This window comes from Coregonus clupeaformis, chromosome 31 (genome assembly GCF_020615455.1).
Source record: "Coregonus clupeaformis isolate EN_2021a chromosome 31, ASM2061545v1, whole genome shotgun sequence".
In the NCBI taxonomy this organism is placed as follows: domain Eukaryota; kingdom Metazoa; phylum Chordata; class Actinopteri; order Salmoniformes; family Salmonidae; genus Coregonus; species Coregonus clupeaformis.
This window is the reverse complement of record NC_059222.1, coordinates 10,969,310-10,991,859: the sequence shown is the minus strand read 5'-3', so window position 1 is coordinate 10,991,859 and position 22,550 is coordinate 10,969,310. Positions and strand designations below refer to the sequence as shown.

At 43.4% G+C, this 22,550-nt stretch overlaps 1 protein-coding gene across 4 annotated transcripts; it reads right to left on the bottom strand.

Annotated features, from left to right (window-relative positions):
* Positions 1-557: 557 nt before the first annotated feature.
* Positions 558-22,518, bottom strand: lrrc45 (leucine rich repeat containing 45). 4 transcript variants are annotated; one of them, XM_041858864.2, is made up of 18 exons: positions 21,902-22,518; positions 20,818-21,274; positions 20,488-20,549; positions 20,296-20,366; positions 19,910-20,088; positions 18,023-18,151; positions 17,746-17,858; positions 17,475-17,533; positions 11,769-11,846; positions 3,822-3,957; positions 3,614-3,691; positions 3,188-3,299; positions 3,048-3,118; positions 2,843-2,935; positions 2,144-2,236; positions 1,815-1,988; positions 1,372-1,519; positions 558-1,112 (listed from the first exon to the last, which is right to left on the bottom strand). In XM_041858864.2, exons 2-18 carry the CDS (start codon positions 21,047-21,049, stop codon positions 919-921), a joined length of 2,022 nt encoding a protein of 673 aa, XP_041714798.1. In that variant the 5' UTR covers positions 21,050-21,274; positions 21,902-22,518; the 3' UTR covers positions 558-918. The 4 variants fall into 4 exon arrangements, with proteins under 4 accessions (XP_041714798.1, XP_041714795.1, XP_041714797.1 ...); XM_041858861.2 differs by having other exon boundaries at positions 17,469-17,533; positions 21,902-22,517; XM_041858863.2 differs by having other exon boundaries at positions 17,469-17,533; positions 22,231-22,517.
* Positions 22,519-22,550: the final 32 nt, after the last annotated feature.

The window sequence follows — 22,550 nt, the reverse complement described above, 5'->3', positions numbered from 1 at the left end:
ACACACGGCCAAGGCAACAAAGGAGTGGCTCAAGAAGAAGCACATTAAGGTCCTGGAGTGGCCTAGCCAGTCTCCAGACCTTAATCACATAGAAAATCTGTGGAGGGAGCTGAAGGTTCGAGTTGCCAAACGTCAGCCTCGAATCCTTAATGACTTGGAGAAGATCTGCAAAGAGGAGTGGAACAAAATCCCTCCTGAGATGTGTGCAAACCTGGTGGCCAACTACAAGAAACGTCTGACCTCTGTGATTGCCAACAAGGGTTTTGCCACCAAGTACTAAGTCATGTTTTGCAGAGGGGTCAAATACTTATTTCCCTCATTAAAATGCAAATCAATTGATAACATTTTTGACATGCATTTTTCTGGATTTTTGTTTTGTTATTCTGTCTCTCACTGTTCAAATAAACCTACCATTGAAATTATAGACTGATCATGTCTTTGTCAGTGGGCAAACATACAAAATCAGCAGGGGATCAAATACTTTTTTCCCTCACTGTATGTACTCACTGTCAGTCATTGATATCGTTGAGTACATCTTAAAACCTGGTGTAAGTAGCTTGTGAACACAACAGTTTATTACTATCCCTGACTGGGACTGAGTCTGAGAGAAACTACACCCAAAGCTGCAGATGTCTAGAGGTGAATATCTGTGCTGTTGACATTTTGTGATGGAGTGGTTTGGAAGGACCGAAGGGGAGAGGGGGAAAGACAGGAGAGGAACACATGGAACATGGGTGGGATAGAAAGGTTTTGCTCACTTTAGTGTCCCACGTTTGTGAGGGTGTATGGGCACAAGGTTGTAGGGGTAAATGGGACAGGGGTCAGAGGTTATTTATTGGGACTGCAGAACCCCAGTGTTGACCCCTGTACTTAGTCCCTACATGAGGATGGGAAGGGTCAAAGGTTAGATGTCAGAGGTCATTTCTTAGGACTGTAGTGCAGCGGTGACCCCTGTACGTATGCAAGTATAGCGTTCTGGAGGAAGCTAGCTCTCTGGGCCTCGTCTTCTCTCATCCTCTGGATCTCTGCCTCTCTCAGTCTCAGCTTCTCAAACAGAGATGAGATCTCACTCTCCTTGTCCAGGATGGCCTCTCTGTGGTTACTGGCCAGCACTGTGGTAGACAACACACAAAGACAGAACAAATACTGGTTGTTTCAAGTCTGTCAACAAATTATGTCAACTGAGTCAAACCCTATTGAGAAATCAAATGTGTGGTATTGTAAAACAGAGAGGGAGGAGAGGTGAGAGGCGAGGGAGAAAGGGTGAGATGGGGCTTATGTAGAGAAGAGGACAGAGGTAGGATGAAGAGAACAAACGGGAGGGAGAGAGAGTCTGACAGGGCGAGAGGGAAAGGAGGAGAGTGTGCGTACCTTTCATCTCTCTCTCCAGAGCAGCTATCTTCTCTTTCAGTCCTCCCTGTGCGGTCCTCTCAGCCTGCAGGTGTCCTATCTGCTCCTGTAGCTCCACCCTGACCCGACTCACCTCCGCAACCTTCTCCTGGTCTTTACCAGACAACTCCTGGAGGGGGGAGAGGACAAATTCTCTATATTAATTACACCAAAGAGCAAATATTCCCATCCTAGTAAACACACAACCACCACACAACGTTGTCTCTGCTCTTACTCATATGAACATCATTCAGTGCTGAGAATTCACCAACCTGATTATGTCAATCAGTAAAAATCAGTTATTAGCATCAAATTGTCCCAGACAAATGTAACACAACTACACTGTACTTGATCTAGGTGTTGTTTCAGTGTGTATAGTTGGTCATTTTGTGCCAGTGGTCTCTCTGACGCATTCACAATCTGACCTGTTGTAGCTCCTCTATCCTGCGTCGTAGTCCGTCTGTCTCCATGCTCTGCTGTCCACTGCGAGCCTGCAGCTCAGCTATGGTCTGTTTCTGCTGGGAGCAGTGGCTCTGGGACTCATCACGGGACTGACGCAACCCACGCAGCTTCTCCTCTAACCCACTCACACGCTGCTGCTGCTCAGACAGAGGAGTGGAGAGAGAAGAAAGAGTTGAATCATCACATTGTTACTGCAATACTCAGGCACACACTGATACACACAGACCCGGACAAACAAACACAGTTTCTAACCTATTACATACAGTAGTTCTAGAACAGGTGTATAACATACCTCCTCCAGGCGAACCTGTGCCCGCACTTTTCCCAGTTCCTCCTCTGCCTGGGCTCTCTCTGTAACACAGGCTGCCTTGGCCCTGCTCAGCTCCTACAAGACAAAACACACAGTAACACAGGCTGCCTTGGCCCTGCTCAGCTCCTACAAGACAAAACACACAGTAACACAGGCTGCCTTGGCCCTGCTCAACTCCTACAAGACGAAACACACAGTAACACAGGCTGCCTTGGCCCTGCTCAACTCCTACAAGACAAAACACACAGTAACACAGGCTGCCTTGGCCCTGCTCAACTCCTACAAGACGAAACACACAGTAACACAGGCTGCCTTGGCCCTGCTCAACTCCTACAAGACGAAACACACAGTAACACAGGCTGCCTTGGCCCTGCTCAACTCCTACAAGACGAAACACACAGTAACACAGGCTGCCTTGGCCCTGCTCAACTCCTACAAGACGAAACACACAGTAACACAGGCTGCCTTGGCCCTGCTCAACTCCTACAAGACGAAACACACAGTAACACAGGCTGCCTTGGCCCTGCTCAACTCCTACAAGACAGTTCAGGACAGGGAGACACAGTTACACCTCCATACTGTAATCTATAGGGATCTCATGTCCTATAATGATAATTGGAGTTTAGTTGTGATTTACTGAAGACAATACATTATCAAAAATATCCAATATAAAGAGCTGACCTCCTCCAGCTGTATCCGCTGTCCCTCCAGTTTGAGGATCCGGTCCTGTAGAGCCCTTTCACTCTCCTCAAGGTGACGATTCACATGGTCCACCTACATGCACACACACACACCCACAATGAACACTCACTAGAGGGAGAAAGATAGAGTCTGTTGTATAATTAGTGAGAGACATTGTCAGACAGCAGGTTGATGTCTTCTCTACCTCTTTCTGTCGAAGGTTATCCATGTCCTCCAGAGACTGTTTAGATCTCTTCTTCTCTATCTCCAAACGCTCTGAGGGGGAGAGAAGAGGTTGAGTATACTCCTGTGTGTGTGTGTGTGTGTGTGTGTTTGTGTGTGTACCTTCTGCCTGTGCTAGCCGTAGCTTTAGCTCTGCTGTGCTGTTGGTGAGATCCTGCTTCAGCTCAAAGATCTGGTCCTGTTGAGACTTACACCTGCTCTCCATCTTCTCCAACTAAGACACACACAGGTAAAGAGAAACTGACTCAGTAAACAGCTTAGGTACTGCATCAAAAACACTAACATTATATTCATGCGCGCACACACACACACTCACACTCACACTCACACTCACACTCACACTCACACTCACACTCACACTCACACTCACACTCACACTCACACACACACTCACACTCACACTCACACTCACACACACTCACACTCACACTCACACTCACACTCACACTCACACACACTCACACACTCACACACACTCACACACACTCACACACACTCACACACACACACACACACACACACACACACCTTATTCTTGAGCTGTATGTTGGTCTCTGACATACTGTTAATCTCTCTGAGGAGCTTCCCCTCCCTCAGAACACTGTCCTGCAGAACCAAACACACACACCACAATGTTAAGCTCACATTCATCTTAACCAGACCATCTGTACATCCGTCTTGCCGTCCCCTCCCTCCCCCCCTGCCTCACTCCCTAGTACCTCCCCTCCATTCATACCTCTTGTTCTTTCTTCCTCTCCCTGCTCTGTCGTTCTCTCTGCTCATCTTTCTCAGTCTTCACTCTGGTCAGCTGCTCTCCCAGGTTGTGGTTCTTCTGTTCCGACATGGCCAGTGCTGCCTCCGTCATCTGGAGTCTAGACACACAGAGAATGGTCAGGTGTGTGTCTGTGAGAGTGCGTGTGTGTGCGCGCGTGTGTGTCTATGTGCCTGAAACATCTGTTATGACAGTGTTATGTAGGCCTTATTACAGACGGCTCAAGTGAACTGTTACCATACGTTCCATTTATACAATATCTACAGTTGATGTCGGAAGTTTACATACACCTTAGCCAAATACATTTCAACTCAGTTTTTCACAATTCCTGACATATAATCCTAGTAAAAATTCCCTGTCTTAGGTCAGTTAGGATCACCACTTTATTTTAAGAATTTGAAATGTCAGAATAATAGTAGAGATAATTATTTATTTCAGCTTTTATTTCTTTCATCACATTACACTCAATTAGTATTTGGTAGCATTGCATTTAAATTGTTTAACTTGGGTCAAACGTTTCAGGTAGCCTTCTACAAGCTTCCCACAATAAGATGGGTGAATTCCTCCTGACAGAGCTGGTGTAACTGAGTCAGGTTTGTAGGCCTCCTTGCTCACACACACCTTTTCAGTTCTGCCCACAAATGTTCTATAGGATTGAGGTCAGGGCTTTGTGATGGCCACTCCAATACCTTGACTTTGTTGTCCTTAAGCCATTTTGCCACAACTTTGGAAGTATGCTTGGGGTCATTGTCCATTTGGAAGACCCATTTGCGACCAAGCTTTAACTTCCTGACTGATGTCTTGAGATGTTGCTTCAATATATCCACATAATTTTCCTTCGTGCAGCAAAGCACCCCCACAGCATGATGCTGCCGCCCCCATGCTTCACGGTTGGGATGGTGTTCTTCGGCTTGCAAGCGACCCCCTTTTTCCTCCAAACATAACGATGGACATAATGGTCAAACAGTTATTTTTTTGTTTCATCAGACCAGAGGACATTTCTCCAAAAAGTACAATCTTTGTCCCCATGTGTAGTTGCAAACCGTAGTCTGGCTTTTTTATGGCAGTTTTGGAGCATTGGCTTCTTCCTTGCTGAGTGGCCTTTCAGGTTATGTCGATATACCGGTTTCCTCCAGCATCTTCACAATGTCCTTTGCTGTTGTTCTGGGATTGATTTGCACTTTCCGCACCAAAGTACGTTAATCTCTAGGAGACAGAACGCGTCTCCTTCCTGAGTGGTATGACGACTGTGTGGTCCCATGGTGTTTATACTTGCGTACAATTGTTTGTACAGATGAACGTGGCAGCTTCAGGCGTTTGGAAATTGCTCCCAAGGATGAACCAGACTTGTGGAGGTCTACAATTTTCTGAGGTCTTAGCTGATTTATTTTGATTTTCCCATGATGTCAAGCAAAGAGGCACTGAGTTTGAAGGTAGGCCTTGAAATACATCCACAGGTACACCTCCAATTGACTCAAATGATGTCAATTAGCCTATCAGAAGCTTCTAAAGCCATGACATCATTTTCTGGAATTTTCCAAGCTGTTTAAAGGCACAGTCAACTTAGTGTATGTAAACTTCTGACCCACTGGAATTGTGATACCGTGAATTATAAAGTGAAATAATCTGTCTGTAAACAATTGTTGGAAAAATTACTTGTGTCATGCACAAAGTAGATGTCCTAACCGACTTGCCAAAACTATAGTTTGTTAACAAGAAATTTGTGGAGTGGTTGAAAAACAAGTTTTAATGACTCCAACCTAAGTGTATGTAAACTTCCGACTTCAACTGTATACAGTGGGGAAAAAAAGTATTTAGTCAGCCACCAATTGTGCAAGTTCTCCCACTTAAAAAGATGAGAGAGGCCTGTAATTTTCATCATAGGTACACGTCAACTATGACAGACAAATTGAGAAAAGAAAATCCAGAAAATCACATTGTAGGATTTTTAATGAATTTATTTGCAAATTATGGTGGAAAATAAGTATTTGGTCACCTACAAACAAGCAAGATTTCTGGCTCTCACAGACCTGTAACTTCTTCTTTAAGAGGCTCCTCTGTCCTCCACTCGTTACCTGTATTAATGGCACCTGTTTGAACTTGTTATCAGTATAAAAGACACCTGTCCACAACCTCAAACAGTCACACTCCAAACTCCACTATGGCCAAGACCAAAGAGCTGTCAAAGGACACCAGAAACAAAATTGTAGACCTGCACCAGGCTGGGAAGACTGAATCTGCAATAGGTAAGCAGCTTGGTTTGAAGAAATCAACTGTGGGAGCAATTATTAGGAAATGGAAGACATACAAGACCACTGATAATCTCCCTCGATCTGGGGCTCCACGCAAGATCTCACCCCGTGGGGTCAAAATGATCACAAGAACGGTGAGCAAAAATCCCAGAACCACACGGGGGGGGCCTAGTGAATGACCTGCAGAGAGCTGGGACCAAAGTAACAAAGCCTACCATCAGTAACACACTACGCCGCCAGGGACTCAAATCCTGCAGTGCCAGACGTGTCCCCCTGCTTAAGCCAGTACATGTCCAGGCCCGTCTGAAGTTTGCTAGAGTGCATTTGGATGATCCAGAAGAGGATTGGGAGAATGTCATATGGTCAGATGAAACCAAAATAGAACTTTTTGGTAAAAACTCAACTCGTCGTGTTTGGAGGACAAAGAATGCTGAGTTGCATCCAAAGAACACCATACCTACTGTGAAGCATGGGGGTGGAAACATCATGCTTTGGGGCTGTTTTTCTGCAAAGGGACCAGGACGACTGATCCGTGTAAAGGAAAGAATGAATGGGGCCATGTATCGTGAGATTTTGAGTGAAAACCTCCTTCCATCAGCAAGGGCATTGAAGATGAAACGTGTCTGGGTCTTTCAGCATGACAATGATCCCAAACACACCGCCCGGGCAACGAAGGAGTGGCTTCGTAAGAAGCATTTCAAGGTCCTGGAGTGGCCTAGCCAGTCTCCAGATCTCAACCCCATAGAAAATCTTTGGAGGGAGTTGAAAGTCCGTGTTGCCCAGCGACAGCCCCAAAACATCACTGCTCTAGAGGAGATCTGCATGAAGGAATGGGCCAAAATACCAGCAACAGTGTGTGAAAACCTTGTGAAGACTTACAGAAAACGTTTGACCTGTGTCATTGCCAACAAAGGGTATATAACAAAGTATGGAGAAACTTTTGTTATTGACCAAATACTTATTTTCCACCATAATTTGCAAATAAATTCATAAAAAATCCTACAATGTGATTTTCTGGATTTTTTTTCTCATTTTGTCTGTAATAGTTGTTGTGTACCTATGATGAAAATTACAGGCCTCTCTCATCTTTTTAAGTGGGAGAACTTGCACAATTGGTGGCTGACTAAATACTTTTTTCCCCCACTGTATATACACACACACACACACACACACACACACACACACTACCGGTCAAAAGTTTTAGAACACCTACTCATTCAAGGGTTTTTCTTTATTTAAAAAATGTTCTACATTGTAGAATAATAGTGAAGACATTAAAATTATGAAATAACTAGGGCTGTCAAAAATAGCGCGTTAACGACGTTAATTAGTTGTTTGCTGTTAATTACGTCAATTTTTTTAACGCATTTCACGCATGCGCAGTGTGACAAATTATTCAGGTCAGGAAAGTGGTTGGGAGCTAGAGGCGAGATGGAGCAAGGTGAGCAAAGTGGGCCTATTGACGGATTCAAATATAAAAAGAATGATGATGGTACAGTTAACAAGTACAAGGTTATTTGCAAGATTTGTAAGAAGGAGTTTCAATTTCACCGGAGTTGTTCAAGCTTGAAGTACCATGTCAACGCCAAACATGCGTTTGCTGGGCCGTCAGATTCAGCAAGTGGTTTGCGCCAGACCACGCTGAATGTTTGCAGGCAATTAACAAAATCAACCTCAGATAATTTGATATCTAGCCACTCCTGCAACCACTGTTCCCTGTGAACGACTTTTCTCAGTTGCAGGTCACATTGTGAACAAGAAAAGGTCAGCTTTACTTTCAGAAAATGTGAACAAGTTAGTTTGCCTCAGCAACTGGCTGAAAGATGATGAAGCTCAGTAGATTTGAAAGGTGATGTTCAAACAAAAGACCAGTTTCAGTGCAACATGTTATAGTAGTTAGCAACTGGATTTTTGAGCAACTGGATTAAAGAATGGAGGAAAAGGTAAAAGATTGTTCTTTGGTTTGATTTAAAAGTTTTATTGAAAATGTTTTTTTCCACAGATGACTCAAATTGTGCAAAAATGTGGTAGGTCACTGTTATGATTTGACTACATTTATTGCTTTCTGTTCAATTGAATACTGTAAATTGTACATCCTGGTTAAGAGGAATGCCAAAGAGGAAGTGATGGAACATTACAAAGACAAATATTATGGTGTGTAGTATGTTTCAGCTTGATTTAAAACACCATTATTTGGCTGTGTTAATAAACAGACATAATATGAAAATTATGTATCTGTGTCCTGTTATTTATCTTTTGGTATGCATTTCAGAAAAAAAATGGTTAGGATTCAGGTGTAATTGCAAATAGTGATTAATCATGATTAATCCACTGAAAATTCTGATTAATTTGATTAAAAATTTTAATCATTTGACAGCCCTAGAAATAACACATATGGAATCATGTAGTAACCAAAAAAAGTGTTAAACAAATCAAAATATATTTTATATTTGAGATTCTTCAAATAGCTACCCTTTGCCTTGATGACAGCTTTGCACACTTATAATCACAGCATCAGTAGTGGAGTCTCTCATTAAGATCAAGGAGATGTGGTGATGAGATTTAAAACAAAATATGGAGGGTGAGGAACTTCCACCTAAGACTCATATTAGTCAAATTCTCATTTCTTTACTTGGGGCTCAAATGTATTTTAATTATTGTAGATCTGAACATAGACAGTAGGAAGTACCAGTAACACACTCAATATGGAAGTGGTCCGATGAAGTGGATGCTAAGCTACAGGACTGTTTCGCTAGCACATACTGGAATATGTTCAGAGATTCATCCGATGGCATTGAGGAGTTTACCACATCAGTCACCGGCTTCATTAATAAGTGCATCGACGACGTGGTCCCCACAGTGACCGTGCGTTCATACCCCAACCAGAAGCCATGGATTACAGGCAACATCCGCACTGAGCTAAAGGCTAGAGCTGTTTCTTTCAAGGAGTGGAACATTAATCTGGACGCTTATAAGAAATCCCGCTACGCCCCCCAACAAACAATCAAACAAATAACGCAAAGCGTCAATACAGGACAAAGATGGAAATCCTGCTACACCTGCTCTGATGCTCGTTGGATGTGGCAGGGCATGCAAACCATCACAGTTTACAAAGGAAAGTTCAGCCGCAAGCTGCCCAGTGACGCAAGCCTACCAGACAAGCTAAATTCCTTCTGTGCTCACTTCGAGGCAAGCATCACTGAACCATGCATGAGAGCAACAGCTGTTCCGGACGACTGTGTGCGTAAGACCTTTAAACAGGTTAACATTCACAAAGCCGCAGGGCCAGACGGATTACCAAGTCTCTTCACTGACATTTTCAACCTCTCTCTGACCCAGTCTGTAATACCTTCATGTTTCAAACAGGCCACCACAGTCCCTGTGCTCAAGATTGCCAAGTTAACCTGTCTAAATGACTATTGCACTGTAGCACTCACATCTGTAGCCATGAAATGCTTTGAAAGGCTGGACATGGCTCACATCAACACCATCATCCTAAACACCCTGGACCCACTCCAATTCGCATACCGCCCCAACAGATCCACAGATGACGCAATCTCTTATTGCATTCAACACTGCCCTTTCCCACCTGGACAAAAAGAAAACCTACGTGAGAATACTGTTCAATGACTTCAGTTCAGCGTTCAACACCATAGTGCCCTCCAAGCTCATCACTAAGCTAAGGACACTGGGACTGAACACCTCCCTCTGCAACTGGATCCTGGACTTCCTGACGGGCCACCCCCAGGTGGTGAGGGTAGGCAACAACACATCCACCACACTGATCCTCAACATGGGGGCGCCTCAGGGGTGAGTGCTTAGTCTCCTCCTGTACTCCCTGTTCACCCTCGACTGCATGGCCACGCACGATTCCAACACCATCATTAAGCTTGCCAACGACACGATGGTGGTAGGCCCAATCACAGACGATGATGAAACAGCCTATAGGGACGAGGTTAGAGACAACAACCTCTCCCTCAACGCCAGCAAGACAAAGGAGCTGATCGTGGACTACAGGAAACAGAGGGCCGAGCACGCCCCCATTCACATCAACAGGGCTGTAGTGGAGCGGGTCGAGAGCTTAAAGTTCCTCGCTGTGCACATCACTAAGGACCTATCATGGTCCAAATACACCAACACAGTCGTGAAGAGGGGGTGAAAAGATTTGGCATGGATCCTCAGACCCTCAAAAAGTTCTACAGCTGCACCACTGAGAGCATCTTGGCTGCATCACCGCTTGGTATGGCAACTGCTTGGCATCCGACCATAACATGCAGACTACACCGGGCGCGCGCACGCATGCGTCTGCGTGTGCCATCACGCGCATGTTGATTTTGTCCACCCACACCAGACGCGATCAGGAAACACAGGTTGAAATATCAAAACGAACTCTGAACCAATTATAATAATTTTGGGACAGGTCAAAAAGCATTAAAATATTTATGCCAATTTAGCTAGCTAGCTAATTTGTCCTGGGATATAAACATTGGGTTGTTATTTTACCTGAAATGCACAAGGTGCTCTACGACAATTAATCCACAGATAAAAGGGTTGTTTGTTTCTAGCAATCTCTCCTCCTTCAGGCTTCTTCTTCTTCTTTGGACTTTAAATGGCGGTTGGCAACCAACTTTACGGTGCATTACCACCCCCAACTGGACTGGAGTGTGGACCTCAGTTAATCTTTCAATCACCCACGTGGGTATATGCTCCTACAAACCAATGAGGAGATGGGAGGGGCGGGACTTGCAGCGCGTTGAGCATCACAAAAATAACCAAATTCTATTTTAGAGCCTGGCTACGCAGACGCTTGTTGACGCGCGCGAGCAGTGTGAATGCAATGATTGAATAACATGTGTCAATTTATTTTGTAACGCTCGCGCACATAACGCGAGCGGTGTGGTCAGCATGTAAGGCGTAACAGAGGGTAGTGTGTACAGCCCAGTACATCAGTGGGGCCGAGCACCCTGCCATTCAGGACCTATATATCAGGTGGTCAGAGGAAAACCCTAAAAATTGCCAAAATCTCCAGACACCCAAGTCATAGACTGTTCTCTCTGCTACCGCAAGGCACGTGGTCCCGGAGAGCCAAGTCTGGGACCAAAAGGCTCCTGAACAGCTTCTACCCCCAAGCCATAAGACTGCTAAATAGGTAATCAAATGTCTACCCGGATTATTTGCATTAAACCCTGTTTTTTTGCACTAACTCTCTTGCAATGGCTCTATGCACTCAAAGGACTCTACCCACACGTACTACACTGACACTCCAACACACACATAAACTACATACACTCACACACACACACGCATGCATATTGACGCAGACACACTTTCACACTCTTCACATACGCTGCTGCTACTCTGTTTATTATCTATCCTGATTGCCTAGTCACTTTTACCCCTACCTACATGTGCATATTACCTCAATTACCTCGTACCCCTGCACATTGACTTGGTACCGGTTCTCCTTGTATATAGTCTTGTTTTGTTATTTTATTGTGTTTCTATTTCTTTTTTTTATTTAGCATATGTTTCTTCCTTTTTAACTGTGCATTGTTGGGAAAGGGCTCGTAAGTAAGCATTTCACTGTAAAGTCTACACCTGTTGATGTGACTTGAGGATGAATGTGGGGTTTAAACATAGACTGATGAGGCCTGCTTACTTGGCAGTGAGAGAGTTGACGACAGACTTCCTCTCGTTCAGGGCCTCCTGTAGCTGACCCACATGGATAGATGTGGTCCTGGAGGAGAAGGAAACACAGGGTCATTAATATGTACAGTGCCTTCAGAAAGTATTCATACCCCTTGACTTATTCCACATTTTGTTGTGTTACAGCCTGAATTCAAAATGGATTAAATATATCTACACACAATACCCCATAATGACAAAGTGAAAACACGTTTTTAGAAATGTTTGCAAATGTATTGCAAATAAAATAAAGAACTCTCTCATTTACATAAGTATTCAACCCATGAGTCAATATATGTTAGAATCACATTTGGCATTGATTACAGCTGTGAGTCTTTCTGGGTAAGTCTCTAAGAGCTTTGCACACCTGGATTGTACAATATGAACATTATTATTATTTTAATTATTCAAGCTCTGTCAAGTTGGTTGTTGATCATTGCTAGACAGCCATTTTCAAGTCTTGCAATTGATTTTCAAGCCGATTTAAGTCAAAACTGTAACTAGGCCACTCAGGAATATTCAATGTCATCTTGGTAAGCAACTACAGTGTATATTTGGCTTTGTATTTTAGGTTATTGTCCTGCTGAAAGGTGAATGTCTCCCAGTGTCTGTTGGAAAGCAAACTGAACCAGGTTTTCCTCTACGGTTTTGCCTGTGCTTAGCTCTATTCCATTTATTTTTTATCCAAAAAACTCCCTAGTCCTTGCCAATGACAATCATTCCCATAACATGATGCACCCACCACCATGCTTGAAAATATGAAGAGTGGTACTCAATGATGTGTTGTGTTTGCCCCAAACATAACTCTTTGCATTCATGATATACATTTCATTTCTTTGCCAAGTTTTTTGCAGTTTTACTTTAGTGCCTTATTGCAAACAGGATGCATGTTTTGGAATATTTGTATTCTGTACAGGCTTCTTTCTTTTTACTCTGTCATTTAGGTTAGTATTGTGGAGTAACTACAATGTTGTATCTTTGTAGTGACTGGGTTTATTGATACACCATCCAAAGTGTAATTAATAACTTCCACATGCTCAAAGGGATATTTAATGTCTGCTTTAAAAAAGATATACACTACCGTTCAAAAGTTTGGGGTCAATTAGAAATGTCCTTGTTTTCGAAAGAAAAGCACATTTTTTGTCCATTAAAATAACATCAAATTGATCAGAAATACAGTTTAGACATTGTTAATGTTGTAAATGGCTATTGTAGCTGGAAACGGCTGATTTGTTATGGAATATCTACATAGGCGTACAGAGGCCCATTATCAGCAACCAGTCTCATCATCAACAGTGAAGAGGCGACTCCGGAATGCTGACCTTCTAGGCAGAGTTGCAAAGAAAAAGTCCAGTGTCTGTGTTCTTTTGCCCATCTTAATATTTTATTTTGATTGGCCAGTCTGAGATATGGCTTTTTCTTTGCAACTCTGCCTAGAAGGTCAGCATCCCGGAGTCGCCTCATCACTGTTGACGTTGAGACTGGTGTTTTGCGGGTACTATTTAATGAAGCTGCCAGTTGAGGACCTGTGAGGCGTCTGTTTCTCAAACTAGACACTCTAATGTATTTTGCACAGTTGTGCACCGGGGCCTCCCACTCCTCTTTCTATTCTGGTTAGAGCCAGTTTGCGCTGTTCTGTGAAGGGAGAAGTATACAGCGTTGTACGAGATCTTCAGTTTCTTGGAAATTTCTCGCATGGAATAGCCTTCATTTCTCAGAACAAGAATAGACTGACGAGTTTCAGAAGAAAGTTCTTTGTTCTGGCCATTTTGAGCCTGTAATCGAACCCACAATTGCTGATGCTCCAGATATTCAACTAGTCTCAAGAAGGTTTGATTGCTTCTTTAAATCAGCACAACAGTTTTCAGCTGTGCTAACATAATTGCAAAAGGGTTTTCTAATGATCAATTAGCCTTTTATAATGATAAACTTGGATTAGTAAACACAACGTGCCATTGGAACACAGGACTGATGGTTGCTGATAATGGGCCTCTGTACGCCTATGTAGATATTCCATTAAAAATCTGTCGTTTCCAGCTACAATATCCATTTACAATATTAACAATGTCTACACTGTATTTCTGATCAATTTGATGTTATTTTAATGGACAAAAAATGTGCTTTTCTTTCGAAAACAAGGACATTTCTAAGTGACCCCAAACTTTTGAACGGTAGTGTACAGTGAAGGAAAAAAGTATTTGATCCCCTGCTGATTTTGTATGTTTGCCCACTGACAAAGAAATTATCAGTCTATAATTTTAATGGTAGGTTTATTTGAACAGTGAGAGACAGAATAATAACAAACAAATCCAGAAAAACGCATGTCAAAAATGTTATAAATTGATTTGCATTTTAATGAGGGAAATAAGTATTTGACACCCTCTCAATCAGAAAGATTTCTGGCTACCAGGTGTCTTTTATACAGGTAACGAGCTGAGATTAGGAGCACACTCTTAAAGGGAGTGCTCCTAATCTCAGCTTGTTACCTGTATAAAAGACACCTGTCCACAGAAGCAATCAATCAATCAGATTCCAAACTCTCCACCATGGCCAAGACCAAAGAGCTCTCCAAGGATGTCAGGGACAAGATTGTAGACCTACACAAGGCTGGAATGGGCTACAAGACCATCGCCAAGCAGCGTGGTGAGAAGGTGACAACAGTTGGTGCGATTATTCGCAAATGGAAGAAACACAAAATAACTGTCAATCTCCCTCGGCCTGGGGCTCCATGCAATATCTCACCTCGTGGAGTTGCAATGATCATGAGAACGGTGAGGAATCAGCCCAGAAATACACGGGAGGAACTTGTCAATGATCTCAAGGCAGCTGGGACCATAGTCACCAAGAAAACAATTGGTAACACACTACGCCGTGAAACTCTGAAATCCTGCAGCGCCCGCAAGGTCCCCCTGCTCAAGAAAGCACCTATATAGGCCCGTCTGAGGTTTGCCAATGAACATCTGAATGATTCAGAGGAGAACTGGGTGAAAGTGTTGTTGTCAGATGAGACCAAAATCGAGCTCTTTGGCATCAATTCAACTCGCCGTGTTTGGAGGAGGAGGAATGCTGCCTATGACCCCAAGAACACCATCCCCACCGTCAAACATGGAGGTGGAAACATTATGCTTTGGGGATGTTTTTCTGCTAAGGGGACAGGACAACTTCACCGCATCAAAAGGGACAATGGACGGGGCCATGTACCGTCAAATCTTGGGTGAGAACCTCCTTCCCTCAGCCAGGGCATTGAAAATGGGTCGTGGATGGGTATTCCAGCATGACAATGACCCAAAACACACAGCCAAGGCAACAAAGGAGTGGTTCAAGAAGAAGCACATTAAGGTCCTGGAGTGGCCTAGCCAGTCTCCAGACCTTAATCCCATAGAAAATCAAGAAACGTCTGACCTCTGTGATTGCCAACAAGGGTTTTGCCACCAAGTACTAAGTCATGTTTTGCAGAGGGGTCAAATACTTATTTCCCTCATTAAAATGCAAATCAATTTATAACATTTTTGACATGCGTTTTTCTGGATTTTTTTGTTGTTATTCTGTCTCTCACTGTTCAAATAAACCTACCATTAAAATTATAGACTGATCATGTCTTTGTCAGTGGGCAAACGTACAAAATCAGCAGGGGATCAAATACTTTTTTCCCTCACTGTATATACACCAATTGGTGCCCTTCTTTGCGAGGCATTGGAAAACATTCCTGGTCTTTGTGGTTGAATTTGTGTTTGAAATTCACTGCTCGACAGAGAGACCTTACAGATAATTGTATGTGTGGGGTACAGAGATAAGGCTGTCATTCAAAAATCATGTTAAACACTATTATTGCAAAGTCCATGCAACTTATTATGTGACTTGTTAAGTACATTTTTACTCCTGAACTTATTTAGAGTTGCCATAACAAATGGGTTGAATACTTATTGACTCAAGACATTTCAACTTTTCATGTTCAATTAATTGGTAACATTTCTAAAAACATAATAATGAGGTATTGTGTGTAGGCCAGTGACACAAAATCTCAATTTAATCCATTTCAAATTCTGTCTGTAACACAACAAAATGTGGAAAAATTAAAGAGGTGTGAATACTTTCTGAAGGCACTATATGTCTATATATTTTATGTATAAAGTCCATATCAATATACAGTGCATTCGGAAAGTATTCACACCCCTTACCTTTTTCCACATTTTGTTACGTTACAGCCTTATTCTAAAATGGATAAAATAAAATAAAATCCTCATCAATCTACACACAATACCCCATAATGACAAAGCGAAAACAGGTTATTAGAAATGTTGGCAAATGTATTACAAATAAAAAACAGAAATACGTTACTTACATAAGTACTCAGACCCTTTGCTATGAGACTCGAAATTGAACTCAGGTGCATCCTGTTTCCTGTGGCCCCCATCATTCTTAAATGGAAGAAGTTTGGAACCACCAAGACGCTTCCTAGAGCTGGCCGCCCGGCCAAACTGAGCAATCGGGGGAGAAGGGCCTTGGTCAGGGAGGTGACCAAGAACCCGATGGTCACTCTGACAGAGCTCCAGATTTCCTCTGTGGAGATGGGAGGACCTTCCAGAAGGACAACCATCTCTGCAGCACTCCACCAATCAGGCCTTTATGGTAGTGTGGCCAGACGGAAGCCCCTCCTCAGTAAAAGGCACATGACAGCCCGCTTGGAGTTTGCCAAAAGGCACCTAAAGGACTCTCACACCATGAGAAACAAGATTCTCTGGTCTAATGAAACCAAAATTGAACTCTTTGGCCTGCATGCCAAGCGTCACATCTGGAGGAAACCTGGCACCATCCCTACGGTGAAGCATGGTGGTGGCAGCATCATGCTGTGAGGATGTTTTTCAGTGGCAGGGAGACTAGTCAGGACCGAGGGAAAGATGAACGGAACAATGTACAAGAGATCCTTGATGAAAACCTGCTCCAGAGCGCTCAGGACCTCAGACTGGGGCGAAGGTTCACCTACCAACAGGACAACGACCCTAAGAACACAGCCAAGACAACGCAGGAGTGGCTTCAAGACAAGTCTCTGAATGTCCTTGAGTGGCCCAGCCAGAGCCCGGACTTGAACCCGATCGAACATCTCTAGAGAGACCTGAAAATAGCTGTGCAGCGACGCTCCCCATCCAACCTGACAGAGCTTGAGAGGATTTGCAAAGAAGAATGGGAGAAACTGACCAAATACAGGTATGCCAAGCTTGTAGCGTCATACCTAAGAAGACCCAAGGCTGTAATCGCTGCCAAAGGTGCTTCAACAAAGTACTGAGTAAAGGGTCTGAATACTTATGTAAACGTAATATTTAAGTTTAATTTTTTTATACATTTTCAAAAATGTTTTTGCTTCGTCATTATGCGGTATTGTGTGTAGATTGATGAGAAACATGTATAATTTAATCAATTTTAGAATAAGGATGTAACGTAACAAAATGTGGAAAAATGTTAAGCATCTAAATACTTTCCGAATGCACTGTAGCTACATGACTTATGTTAGCCTGGGTGCCAATCTGTTTATGCTTTTAAGCCAAGTTGTCATTGTCTAGCCAGACAAGTCCTGTTGGCAACACAATAATGTTGCTATTGTTTTGTTATTATTGTTGATGCAGAAACAGTCAAGGCTAGTCTTCTGTCATCCAGATTCTTATATTGTACCACTCACGCTGACCTGGTGCTTCGGCCCATCTCGTCTCTCTGTTTATCTATGGTCTCCATCAGATTCAGGAACTAAAGGGTGAGAGAAGGGAAAGGCAACATAAATAGCTTACATACAGGGCTTCTTGTTCATCTGCACACACATTTCTAAACATAAAAAAGTAAATAATAAACCAAGATACAGTATATTATGTGCAGTGCTATTCCCTTGTCTTGTCTATTCACTTGTCCCTCCCCTTCTTTTCTACTAGGAGGAGAACTCCATTTCCCAGCAGCCCCCATACCTGGCGTCCCTTCTCCTCCTTGAGGATCTGGATCTCCTTGCTGAGGACTTGGGTTCTGCTGCGGCTCTCTCTCATAGTGGACTGCCTGTCCGAGTTATGATCCATTGCCTGCTCTGGAGGGGGGAGACCATAGGTGGGAGGTGGTTACTTTAATCAAAAACATTACAATAACAGACGTTCAGCAGCACACAAGCTTAGACAGACTGACTGACACTGAGACAGACAAACACACACACACACACACACACACACACACACACACACACACACAGCTTACCGAGGGCTTTTAGTGTGTCGCTGGGGATGTTGTTTCCAGCCATCTCCAGGTGTGTCAGGGTCCTGTTCTGCTGTAGAGCCTCTAGGAAGGACCGGCCACCCAGCAGACCAATGTTGTTCCACCTCACATCTATACAACCTCAACACAGACACCAGACCAGAGAGAGAACCATGACACCTTTGCTGTCTAGGCTTCAAATGGTACATTATTCATGGACCCAGTCCCCCCAAAAAATCTAGCTCCAGCCTGTATCCTAGCCCCAAAGATGTGATATTTTTGGTTCTGAAGGTATTGGATCGGTGTAAGTAATATGGTGATGACCTTGCTTTCTCATGGGCTCTGGAGAGCATATTGCTTAAACCTATCTGGTTCTTTCAGTTGTGAAGACAGTGACACCGAAGGTGTAGGGGCTAGGAGAAGAGCTTCTGGGTTGTTCTCAGACAAGGCTTTGGTCTACTCTACAGGGATGTAACGATTCACAATACCATCCGTCCCGGTTTAAACGTTTAAGATGAGTGCATCGGTCCGCTGGACCCCAAACTGATCGAAATGTAGCATGCATCGGTCAGGAAATCGATTCAAACATTACGAATCGCCAGTTCACTCATTTTCTTTGCTCTAATTACTTTCTTTCTACCTTCCGAAAATGCCTTTAATCTTTTATGACAACTGCATCCTCTTTTTCAGTGTCGAACTAAGCATGTCATTGTTAACAGTCTTTGATCTACAAGTCATTTTGCATGCCGAACAACCCCAGGCTATATCAGTAGCCGAGTCAAACTACGCGCTCATTTCAGTTGATGTGACAAAACAAGCAGTCATTGTGTAGAGAATCATTGACCATATAAACCGCTGTGTTTCCATAACCAAAAATATTGTATTTTCAGCTGGTGTACAAAACCAAAAGACGCAAAAATGAAACTTAAGAACGGGAAGCATAGAAATAGTGCACGTAGAACAGATCTACGGCTTCTTAGACTTGCTTTCAACGAGAATGACAGATCTGAGTATACAAAACATTAAGAACACCTGCTCTTTCCATGACATAGACTGACCAGGTGAATCCAGGTGAAAGCTATGATCCCTTATTGATGTCACTTGCTAAATCCACGTAAATGTGTAGATGAAGGGGAGGAGACAGGTTAAAGAAGGATTTTTAAGCCTTTAGACAATTGAGATATGGATTGTGTATGTGTGTCATTCAGACAGTGAACGGGCAAGACAAAACATTTAAGTGCCTTTGAACGGGGTATGGTAGTAGATGCCAGGCGCACTGGTTTGTGTCAAGAACTGCAATGATGTGTGTGTGTGTGTGTGTGTGTGGGGGGGGTTTGATGCCCAGTTTCCCTTACGGCTCAGTTCTGTTTCCTACATACACCATAGACATATACAGTACATCATTTACACACACACACACAGAAGCCAGCTAAGGCAGATCCAGCTCAGAGGCTCAGCTTATGAGCTCCATCAGCAGCTGATTTTAATGTAGAATGGAAAATGAATGTGTTTATGCAAATGTTAGTACATCGAATCGTATCCCATTGAACCGAATCGCATCGATTCGTTCCTCTAATCAAATTGCATCGCTTCAAACTAAAACGTATCGTTCCTGTATCGGTGCCCATGTATATAGATACATAATGAATAGTCTTGAAAGGGAAAGATGCACACCCCTACTACTCTAGTTGAATCTTGAATCTAGTGATCTTGGCTGTATTGAGTCATTTCCCATGCGAGGCGCTCCTTTGTGAAGTTTTCCCTAGGTACAGATCTAGGATCAGCTTCCCTCCCCCAATCCTAAACGTAACCATTTGTGGGGGAAATGCAAAACTGACCCAAGATCAGCATCTAAAGGTAACTTCACCCTAAACATGCAAACCCACTGACCCAATTGCTGCAGGGTGCTGTTCCGCTTGAGGGCCAGGCAGAGCTCTGAGGCCCCCTGGTGGTTGATCTGGTTGTTCCGCAGGTCCAGCTGGGTTAGACAGGCGTTGGAGGCCAAACCCTCACAGAACACTGAGAACGCCTCGTCCCACATCCCCAACGCATTCCACTCCAACACCAGCCTGTGTCCAACACAACAACATTAACTTGGGTTATGGTTCCCTTTGCAATGCAGTATCGTTGTGTATGCACAACTCATGCTGCTCACAGAAGAAAATATAGGGATTATAATTTAAATAATCTTAACATACCTGAATGCTTAACTACATTTCATCCTAAAAGTTTTCATTGAATGATCTAGCTTGCTACTAGCTCACTGACCAACTCACCTGCACAGTGTCTTGTTTCTCACCAACAGCTTCCCTAAAGCCTCAGCTCCTGTTGATCTCAAGTTATTTCCCTGAGAACAAATACAAAACATATGATCGACATCAAATTTAAATGTGTCAAGTCAGGCTGGCCACCCCAACTCAGACTGGTCAAGTGGTCTGCAGTGTGTAGAGGCCTCTGATAGTCCTTACCTTCAGATCCAGGACTTTAACAGTAGTGTTGGCACACAGCCCATTCAGTAGCAGCTTGGCACCTGGACATGACAAAGACAAGTGGCAGTCAGGAGCATGTGTTATCAAAGAGTTGCTATAAAAGAGTTGCTATAAAATAGTGATCTAAGCATTATAACAATGTAACTAAACAGCAGCAACAAAGCAAACAGTTATAGCTATATCATCTCTGTACAGCAGTAGCAAAAGCCCTACAGGATTCATAGTACATTCATGGCTCCAATATATACAGTATCACACAGTCAGCACAGTAACAAAAATACAGAAAGATTACCTCCAACAAACACATACCTTCCTCGGTGAGCATGCAGTCACTGAGGGCCAGCTCGGTGAAGAGTGTGTCTTTGTGGAAGACCCTCCCCAGCACGGCACAGGTGTCTACAGACAGGCTGTGTCCCCGCAGGTCCAGCCTGGATCCTGCTGCGGCTCCCCTGGTCTCCTGGAGCTGAGCTAGCACTGACTCCTGGGGCTCCACGCCCCCCTCCTTACACAGACGCAGGTAGGTCCGTCTGAAATCCTCCATACTGGGCCTTACACTGTCTCAGAGCTGTTTGGATTCCTTTTGAGCTCCTCTGTCGTTTGTTACTAGTAATCTTCTTCTCCCTTTCAGTCCCGCTCCAGGTGTGCTGTGCTGCTTCAATCCCTCATCTGCCCACTCACTCCTTCTTTTCCTCTTCAGTTTTTCTTTGTTCCTTCCCGGACCCTCTGATCCTCCCCTGCACTGTGCTGTCGCCCTGGCCTGATGGAGCTGTGGGGTGAATTGGGAGACGTGAGGAAACACAGCTCAGCCTATGTCTGTCTGAAATACAAATTAATTACACCTCAACCTTCTTAGGCTCTTTACTTGCTCTCTCTCTCTCTCTGGGGTTTGTATCTCTAAAGAAAATCAGCTCAAGAGCTTTGTAAGATGGCCATTTACTACATTTATGAGTAACTGGAGCTGAATGCAGGGAAACCCCATCATGGCTACAATAATCAACATTGCATAAATTACAGCAAGAACTATGATTAACAAGCTAGCAGCTGGTGCAGAATTGTTAAAGCCTACTTTTGACCACTACATCAATTAGGCTGCATTCAGAGCTAAAAGTGACATCAGGCAGGCAGAAATCATCTCTTTCAGTGATTTTGGCAGACAATGCATGGCTGAAGAAGATGAAGCATGCCAGTCCACTTCCCAATTAGTGATGATGGCCCTTGAGCAACTGCCACTGACACCATTGCTGATTTCTCTAGCTATCTAGCTATTTCCCTAACTACATAGCTTTTTAAATAGTAAAACTAAGGTTGCAGCACACAGTGGTTCACTGTCTAGTTGGTTAACCAAACCATAGTTGATTAAAAAAAACAAATTGTTGGATAAGCGGTAACCCACCTTATTGTTGTTGTTGACAAATTAGTTTATCCATGACTGACAGGCTAGCTGTTACAGTAGTACAGTAACGTTAGCTAATCTGTTAACATGAGTAGTGGCTAATAGACTACGTTAACTGACACTGTTTCTATTAGTAAACAATGAGATTAACGTTAGCTAGCTAGCTACACTACTGTAGCTACTGTCAGCTTGTTTAGCTAGCTAGCTAACGTTACCTGCTTACTTTCCTGCAATATCTTTCTTCCTAGCTTTAAAAAAACAAAAGTCTAGAGAAGAAAAGAGAGGAATTTACACTACAAAAGTCGAGAGAAGAAAATAGAGGAGTTTACACTGTAGATCACATCGCTATAAGGTTTTTGCAACGATCAAACCTTGTTAGTTGTTGTTGACTGGTGCAAGTTTTCAAGTGACAGTTGAGTTAGCACGAAGGTAACCAGGAAGTGGGATTCACGTCGGACTGATATGTACGTCAGCGCAGTGCATGTTGCTAAGTGTAGTTGTGAGGAGCGCGCGAGGGACGAGTCTTGGCGCTGCGTTTTGAACATTAAAACCCTGTCTGTGCTTGCCTTTCAACATGTTTTCTAACGCCATGACTCGTTTTGTTCAACATCTGTAAACTGAAAGTAATGTTAATGGCGGCAGGTAGCCT

Coding starts and splice junctions, on each gene's coding strand:
- lrrc45 (XM_041858861.2), bottom strand. CDS start 21,049: ATGGAGGATTTCAGACGGACCTACCTGCGTCTGTGTAAGGAGGGGGGC. Junction 3,119..3,187: donor ACGGCTAGCACAGGCAGAAG/GTACACACACAA, acceptor TCTCCCCCTCAG/AGCGTTTGGAGATAGAGAAG. Junction 1,520..1,814: donor GGATAGAGGAGCTACAACAG/GTCAGATTGTGA, acceptor TCCCCCCTCCAG/GAGTTGTCTGGTAAAGACCA.